The sequence below is a fragment of the Takifugu rubripes genome, chromosome 12 (assembly GCF_901000725.2).
Source record: "Takifugu rubripes chromosome 12, fTakRub1.2, whole genome shotgun sequence".
NCBI lineage: Eukaryota > Metazoa > Chordata > Actinopteri > Tetraodontiformes > Tetraodontidae > Takifugu > Takifugu rubripes.
The window spans coordinates 408,181-417,114 of NC_042296.1; the positions used below are offsets into that span (position 1 = coordinate 408,181).

The 8,934-nt window shown below is 37.4% G+C and overlaps 1 protein-coding gene across 2 annotated transcripts in view; it reads left to right on the forward strand.

The window, feature by feature from the left end:
• pvrl2l (PVR cell adhesion molecule related 2 like) overlaps positions 1-7,674 on the forward strand; it is a 194,229-nt gene extending 186,555 nt beyond the window's left edge. Inside the window, exons 9-11 of one of the 2 annotated variants that reach the window (XM_029845620.1) lie at positions 3,943-4,000; positions 4,599-4,694; positions 4,829-7,674. In XM_029845620.1, coding sequence (XP_029701480.1) covers positions 3,943-4,000; positions 4,599-4,694; positions 4,829-4,993 — 319 coding nt within the window. In that variant the 3' untranslated portion in view covers positions 4,994-7,674. The remainder of the gene's footprint in view (positions 1-3,942; positions 4,001-4,598; positions 4,695-4,828) is intronic. The other variant, XM_029845621.1, reaches the window with a different exon arrangement.
• Positions 7,675-8,934: the final 1,260 nt, after the last annotated feature.

The window sequence follows — 8,934 nt, forward strand, 5'->3', positions numbered from 1 at the left end:
AAGGCTCATTAAAACTTATTGCATGTTGCGACAGAACCAGCCACAGTCACAAATCTCAGCCTGAAGCTTCCAACATGAGGATGCTCTTTAGTGTCTCCTGTCCCTACCTTTACAGCCATGGCATTGAAAAGGAACTTTAAATTTGTGTTAAAGGGGCATTACTGATATTTTAGCTCATTATAATCTGATCACATACCCAACCTCAGAATTGGACAGACAGGGAATAATATCTATATTCATGTTATCTTAAAGATATTCACAGTGAGCCTGATGCTGTAATCATGTGCAGATGTATACTGCAATGCATAAAGACATTCAATTTAAAAAATAAAAAAAAATCTATATTAGCAAAGCATTTGTAATTTTGTTTTATATGCTGTATCTACAGGTGCTGGTCATATAATGAGAATATCATGAAGAAGTTGATTTATTTCAGTAAATCGATTAAAAAATGTTTCATTTGTATATTATATTCATTCATTAATAATCACATATTTAATCTGTTTAGTTCTTTTAATTTTGATGATTATAACTGACAATTAATGGAAAAACCCAAATTCCGAAAGTCTGACTAATACTTAAGATTGATACAAAAAAATTTCTAGATGTTGCCCAGTGAAAGGTATGAACATGAAGAGTATGAGCATTTCCAGCCCTCAATTCTTAGTTGGGGCTCCGTTGTCCTGAATTACTGCAGCAGTGCGATGTGGCAGGGAGTCCATCAGTCTTGGCACTGCTAAAGTGTTCTGAGAGCCCAGGTTGCTCTGATGGCCTATCACATTTTCCTCTTCACAATACCCCATCGATTTTCTATGGGGTTAAGGTCTGGCGAGTTTGCTGGCCAATTAGGAACAGGGATGCCATGGTCCTTAAACCAGGTATTGCTAGCTTTGGCTCTGTGTGCAGGTGTTAAGTCCTGTTGGAAAATCTGCATCTCCATAAAGTTGGTTAGCATGAAGCATGAAGCGCTCCAAAACATCCTGGTAGACGGCTTCGTTGACCTTGGGAACTAAGAAAACACAGTGGACCAACACCAGCAGATGACCTGGCACCCCAAACCATCACTCACTGTGGAAACTTTACACTCGACCTCAAGCAAAGTGGATTCTGTGCTTCTCCTCTCTTCATCCAGATTGATTTCCAAAGCACATGCAAAATTTACTTTCATCAGAGAACCTTGGAGCATTCAGCAGCAGTCCAGTCCTTTTTGTCTTTAGCTCAGGCGAGATGCTTCTGATGCTTTTTCTTGTTCAAGAGTGGCTTGACACCACGGATGTGACAGCTGAAACCCATGTCTTGCATACGTCTGTGGTTCTTGAAGCTCTGACTCCAGCTGCAGTCCACTCTTTGTGACTCTGCCCCACATTTTTGATTTGTTTTGTTCCACAATCCACTCCAGGGTTGCTTGTACACTATTTCCTACCACATCTTCTCCTTCCCTTCATCTCTCTATTAATGTGCTTGGACATAGAGCTCTATGAAGAGCCAGCCTCTTTAGCAATGACCTGTTGTGTCTTGCCCTCCTTGTGCACAATGTCAGTGGTCTTCTTTTGGACAACTGTCACGTCAGCAGTCTTCCCCATGATTGATACAGAACTAGACTGAGAGACCATTTAAAGGCCTTTGCAGGTGTCTTGAGTTCAATAGCTGATTAGAAGGTGGCACCAGGTCTCTTTATTTCAGAAATCATTACATCAGAGAAATAGGAAATTTACCAAAAAGTGGAAAATATTGCAGTTCTCAATATTCCTATTTCAAATTTATGAATAATAAAACCTCTAGCATAATCCATAGCCTAGAAAAGTATGGTGTAAATGTAAAATTTATATATGAGCGCATGGAGCCCCACCACAGTGAAATTGCCAGTGAGACCATGTATTACATCTAAACAGGCCAGATCAATGAGAATGTCTGAGAAACTATTTTGGTGATCAATATATTGCTAAAAGACAATTTGACTGGTTCAAGATTCGTTGACCACCAATTTATTTACATTTGATGCAACAGGCTAAGCATCATGAATGATACATGCAGGGAAAAAAGGTTAATAAGTATGTTGCATTTTCCAGCCATGGTGTAATTTCATTTTCCTTTCACCTAAGTGCTACATTCTCAAAGAACCACCTCACTGCTAAAGGTTGCTAGTCAGGGCTTCAGGTCCTGATGCATCACCAGGCTAAATGTACATATGTCAATTTGTCATTATCTCAGTGTTGATAAATCCACAGGTGTGTACACTATTCCTGAATCATGTCACTGTGGATCAGAGACAATAGGGTGGGATCCTTCATTTTTAAAGTGCAGATGAGGAGTACAAATTTTGTCCCCTCAAGCATATTGGGTCTCTTTCATGAAACGTTAGTAAATTTGCAAACAGGTTTACATATAAAGGGCAAAAAAAATGTATATGTGCACACGGAAAAAATAGGTCTGTCACAGGAGGAGGTCGAGACGAGTGCATAGCAGGAATTACTGGAGATAGCACGTTGTCAGGAATCATCCCTGATGGAAACAGCGACCCCAGGCGGTTAGGTAATAAATGTTGTGTCACAATAATCTACATTCTGAAAAATCACACATAACTTAGTGATCAACTTAGTCTAGGTCGAACAGCACCAAACAATTTGGGCAATTTTCTCTTCAGATTGAAGTAGAAATGTGAAACCAGCAATGTTCTATCATGCATAATTGATATAGCCTATTCTAAAATTAAAAATATAATTTACAATAGTGACAAGCATTATTTATATGTGTTGGTACATTTACACAAGCGCTACATGCAGTCAAAAGCATTTGTAGATTTTTTTAGTAGCTACGAACAGATCTGAGCTACTAAAATCTTGATGAATGTGAGATTCACGTAAATTTATGTCTATGAACAGTTGATACAAATTCGCTCTGCTCACATTTCATGAATGAGACCCATTAAAAGTATAACTAATTCAAAACAAAACCATTCGCATTTCTGTGGTTTTAATTATTTTTGTCATGTTTGTTTTAGGCATCTGCCCAAATGTCCTTAAAATCTTTGCTGCAGACTGTTGAAAAAGTTTTGACTTGTTCTGATCTAGTTTTGTTTGGTTGATTGATTATTTTGTTTTCTGAGAGACAGAGTAAGAAAGACAAAGGAACAGATTTGTAATGTTAAAATTTCAAGATGGCCCGTGTGTCCTCTTTGAAACTTGAATGCTGCTGATAAAATTGTGGTTGTAATCCTGAAAAGGAACCCCACAACAAAAATAACAACTTTTTAAAAATGTTGCCGTCATACTACCTTTTTCATTGCAGCTATAACGCAATATGTATCCAGCTGAGGAAATTAAAGATGTTTTGGCAGCCTATGACACCACGACAGCAATAATAATTTATCTAGACAGTTGCCTGTGTCTGTAGGTGTGTTTTGTAGTACAATATGACTTTTATTTATGTTCAGTGCCAATTGTCATGAATAGGGGCTGCCAGGATTTCATGTTATTTAAATATGACTACCGGTAATATTCTGTAACATGATAGGAGTGGAAGCAACATTACATGGTGTCACAGAGGTTCTCAGAGGATTCAGGTCTGGCAAATGGATGTGCCAATCAAAGGGATCAAAGCCTGTCATTACTTCTTTCCCTGCTACAGGACTTTGTGCTAAATAATTACCCTTGATTACCAATTTCCTTAATTGATTACATTTTAAATGAATCTACCCATTGGTTCCACTAATTCTTCCGCAGTGCTGTACACTCAAATTATAGAAACCTTTTGGTTTTAGGAGACACAACATTCATCAGGTCTTATATTAATTAGTGCTCAGAGTATCCATATCTTCTCTGGCTGAATAAAATTGGCGATGCAGTATATTATTTTGTTTACCATAATATAAAGAAATAAATTGTCTTAAAAAGCTGAGCAATACTCTGTAATCTTTATTTTTAATTTCTCTTGTCCATTCAGAGGCCCACCCAAGCACAAACCCCCTCCTCCTGTAAGGACAGGCAGATCTACAGAAATGGTGAGTGGTCAAAGACAATCTCCATTATCTGCATTTATGGGGAGGGGAGGGGAAAGCAGAGGTAACCATGAGCCAACAAGGTGAGAGAAACTAATAGAGAACTCTGTCAATGAGACAATGTTTCTGTACCCGGCAGCTTCAGCCTGCAGGAGAAACTAAGATTATGCTAAAGGTTAGATGACCTCCTTTAAACAATGCATCACTATGACTAGAACAATAAATGTAGCTACAGAATTATTCGATATAATCCCTAAGAGGAAGGTTTTAAGCTTAATCCTAAAAGTAGAGAGGATGTCATGCTCTCGTACCTGGACAGGGAGCTGGGTCCACAGCACAGGGAGCTAAAGATAGATAAGGACTCAGCCACGAATTTGACTTTTAAAAGGGAATCACAAGTCAAACCAGCCCCTCTGAGAGTGAGAGATATGGGGAATCAGCGTCTTCAGATACGATGGCACTACATCTTTAACAACCTTGTACTGTTGGTCAGAAGAAGCATTTTAAAATCTATTAAATATTACTGTTAAGGTAAAGTAAGAAGTTAGATCCTTTTAAAATGTTGGTGGTTTAAACCCATGTTTATGTTGTGTTCATGTAGCTGAATAAGCCATCAGAGCCCCCAATGGCCACAGAGGTAGCACCTCTCAGCCCCAGAGAGGTTCACTGCAATCCCACTGGGAGTGAGCCTGTCACGGTAATATGCAGAAAGCTATATTTGTGCTCATGAGCTCTATTCCAGTCTGAATAGCTACATGCAGTGAGATATGGTGCCCAAATTTAATTTCCTCTGAAATCACGTAGGCAAACATGCCTCTCTCTATCTGACAGAACCTGGATGATGAGACCTCAGGAGCCCTGAACGGCGGTGCCGCCCCAGTCCTTGATGCTGCTGATGGCCTCCGTGAAAATGACTTAGATTCATCCAGCCATGACCCACTGCATGCTAACATCTCTCGAGAGGAGAGCTTCGTGTCTCCGGCCATGTATGTGTAACCATGTGAAAAAGCCATCCAGATTGTGTAGGCAAGTTCCAGGTCACCTAAAAATCTGCTGTGTGCAAAGTCAGACACATTTGTTTAGATCCCATCTATTTGAATAAGTTATCTTTGGTGACATTTCCCACCAGATTTACTGTAATTCCTATTTTCTCTGTAAATCCAGGTTTTTATGCTTCTTTTCATTCCAGTCGAAAGGACTTGTCATTGCATAATATTAACTTGCAAGGTATTGCAAAAGAGATCACCTTTTTCAAATCAATTTACCATGTGTACAGACGCTGACTTTGCAACATTTCACCAATTCATACCATGTGATTAAATAGCTACCTAGTGCTCAAAATTTACCCAGAAAACAGCAAATATTTAATCACATTTTGTGCCATAATATACAAAAGTAACCTTTCTTTATTGTTGAACTTTATTTGCTGCCTTGTAATGAAATTACAGTAAGTGATTTGTCACCTGCCTCTTCACTTAATCATCTGATAGGTATTTTAGTCATCTATCAAACAACAACTCAACTGTTTTTCAAGGCTGCAGTCAAAAGATTCCTTCCTCTATAACACTGTCAAAGCAACAACAAGCTGCTTGTTAACAAAGGAAGCTATGTCTTTAGTCTCTGCATCCTGGCAACATTACGTGATAAAGACATATTTACCACATGGTCACACATATATATTTGAGAGGATTAGATGAGAAAAACCACGTAAATCATGGGATTCTTCCATGAAACCTGCTAAGGAATATAATCTAGTGTGAAAATGTTTAGCACTTATTGGAAAAACACTGCCATGTCAATCAGCGGAGCACATACAATAAGATGCTTTAAGGTGTGGGGACCATCTGCTCGTGTGGTGTAAATATGCAGTTAGTATCTGATTTGATTGTTCGCTTAAAAACCACACAAAGAGTGGATCAAGATTGCTGACCCCTCTTCACATATGTCATGGTACCAAATGGTGAACAAAAATTGTAAATACTATTGCTAAATAATATATATAGTTTGTGTACACATTTAAACACACATACATATGCATCTGTAAATAAAAGTGTAGGTGTTATCAGTGCTTTTTGCAGGGTAACGAAATGAAATGCTGTTATTTTGTTTTTACGGGTACCTTGAAGTTAAAATGGTGTGATTTTTGTTTTTTGTTGATACTGCGCTGCATGTCATTGTCACTGGCCTGTTGGTAATCATTGTCCTAGGCTCTTTGTGGGGTAAAAATAATCTACAAATCTTCTTTAAAATGTGAGTGAAACAAGGAGGCCATTGTGTATGCCCATCTCTGCATCTGTGTGTTATGGATTAATTTGAAAAAGTTGACAAAGTTGAGAGAATGGACATTGTTTTTTAGTGATTCACAGTTGTTCAGTTAAGATAATTCCATCTCTGAGTTTTGCTAATAACCCTGTGGCACTCAAGCACACAAAAGGTGGTCGATTACACTGGAAACTTGTAAGAATTTGTGGCTGTCCACAGGCAGAGTTACTGGATATAAGAGGAAGACGTGTTGGATTATTAGATTTACTAGAGTAAAAAATGCAAAGAATATATCACAAAAAGAAAATAGTGTAAAAATTCAGTGCAGATAAAAATTCAGTGGCCAACAAATATCCTTCCTTGAAAATTTTGGTTCATGATTTAACACTTTTTCATTACAAAACTGTGATAACAATGAACACATCAATCAAGGAATGGTTTAAAAATTTACATCACTAAGATTTAGTTTGTTGCATTGAATGTTTCCATAATGAACACTGACACGTGGAAACTAAAAGACAGTAATTAAGGTTTAAATTTTAATGTTAATTGTCTGCATGCTGCATGATGACTTAAATGTAATTTCTCTGTCATGACTAACTTCTTTTTTGCAGTTTCAGACAATCACAGACTGATTTAAACAACTGTGCCACAGAACAAATGCTGCCGCAATAGTGTATTAATGAATTCTGTAAATTCAATAGACATAAATTAGTTTTTATTTTACTGCTAAGAGATTGAACAAAAGGAAGATGACAATCATTGTTTCAGATCAAAGATCATTGACTTAGCTCCCATTTTATATAGAGATTTTATGCCTCATTAGCTCTAAACATGAATTGTGATGTTCACCAAAATTGACTCTTTAAGCAGAAGTCTTGACAAAAATTTAAGCTCAGTCAGCTTGCAGGTGATATCTGCCCACAGGCACGCAGTAATGTTGGGTGGATTAGCTGCAAGATCAAGACTCTGGATCCATGCCTTCCATGAATTTTGCATGCTTCTGGGCCAGGAACAGATGCTGTGAATGTTGCTGATAATGATGTGTGGGTCCGAATTGGTTTGGTTTCTTCATTCTCTCTTGTCCATCGTTTGTCATTATAGCTTGTCATCACACAGCCAGACGTGCCTTCCTTGTCTTTTTTTTTTTAGAGCATGTGTGTTTGTTTGTGTATTTGGATTTTTAGCTTTTCAATTCTCACCCTTTGTGTGACAGCGAACTGGATGACGAAATGTTTACAAATCATGAGCACAGAATGGGTTTGAAAGTAATAATGAGTAATGCTAAATTAATAATAATACAATGCAAATGCAGTCGTGTTTTTTAATGTTTCCTTATTGTAATATTTTTCATTTTTTGAAAAGCCAATATTGTACATGTTTCCTGTTCACTGTCTTGTCAAATAAAATGTAAATCAATTGGGAAATATTTGTGGTTTATTTGTGCCTGAATGCTTCCCAGGAACCTCTTTAGTAGCAGAGAAGAAAACAACATTTCACACATTCTTGGTTCTAGATCCTAGATCCACAGATTTCTTTAAGATAATCCTATTTTTAAATTTAAATAAATAATCCCCTTGATAACCTCTGGGCCACAAGTGTTTGTACAGAGAGGAATCTGATCTTAAATTCTTTTGAAGACTGGTTCAGAATAAGAGACTTTGTTGCTAAAATTGTATGTTTCCTTCGATACCAGAAGGCTACTATCCAGCCTGGAGAGACAGTCCGATGGCTAATAAAGGCCTATTATTCTAATAGGCAGTTTAAACTCTCTCTAATCACTCACTCTAATCGCCAGGATTATTTTCAGAACTGAAGCCACAATGAAGATGAAGATGAAGAGTCATTGTGCCGTGGTGACACACCTCAGTAATAAAGCCTTTATGACTTACTTCACTGATAACAGAATAGCTATTGAAGAACTCAATCAGGCCACTTATTGATTTATTTTTTTGAGATGTCCTCATTAGGTGATCTAGGAGTACCAGCTGTCTTTTAGACCACACCCTAACACTCTGAAGGATAATTATTAGCAGTGTTTCAGACCCCTGGCTTTCAAGGTTGCAATGATCACATTATTGCCTAAAAAAATCATTTGATCCAGACACATGAGCAAAATTGATTCCTATATTTACAGATATAGCACTTGGTAAAGATAGTAATGACCATATCATAGCTTCAGACCAGAAGTGAGGTTCAAGGCTGGGGAGACACCAACTCAATGTAAATTTAATAAACCCAACAGAGTAGCATATTCACCATGTAACTCCAGGATGTTTATTGACAACTGCTTATGTTTCATATCTCTTTTCAGCATCCTGTTTAGCCAAAGGCAGAGTAGACATTAAGCTAACAGAGAATATTACTTTGACATAGACAGCACAGCTGCTCTGCACCCTCATGACACAAGAAAATAGTGGTCTGCAAGACTTTTGACCTCAAATGAAATATTCAGCTGTCTATTGTCAATTTTAAGACCTTGGTCAGCAAAAGGATAACAAGAAAAACAAAAAAGAAATTATATGAAGTTCATATAATTTTATATATGAAATGAAGTTTATATTTATTATAAATATTGGAATGTTTCTCCCTTTGATCCCTCTTTTAAAAAGAAAAATGATCAGTGTTTTTATGGATATTTTTTTCTATACTAGTTCTGCTGGACCTCAGTGCTG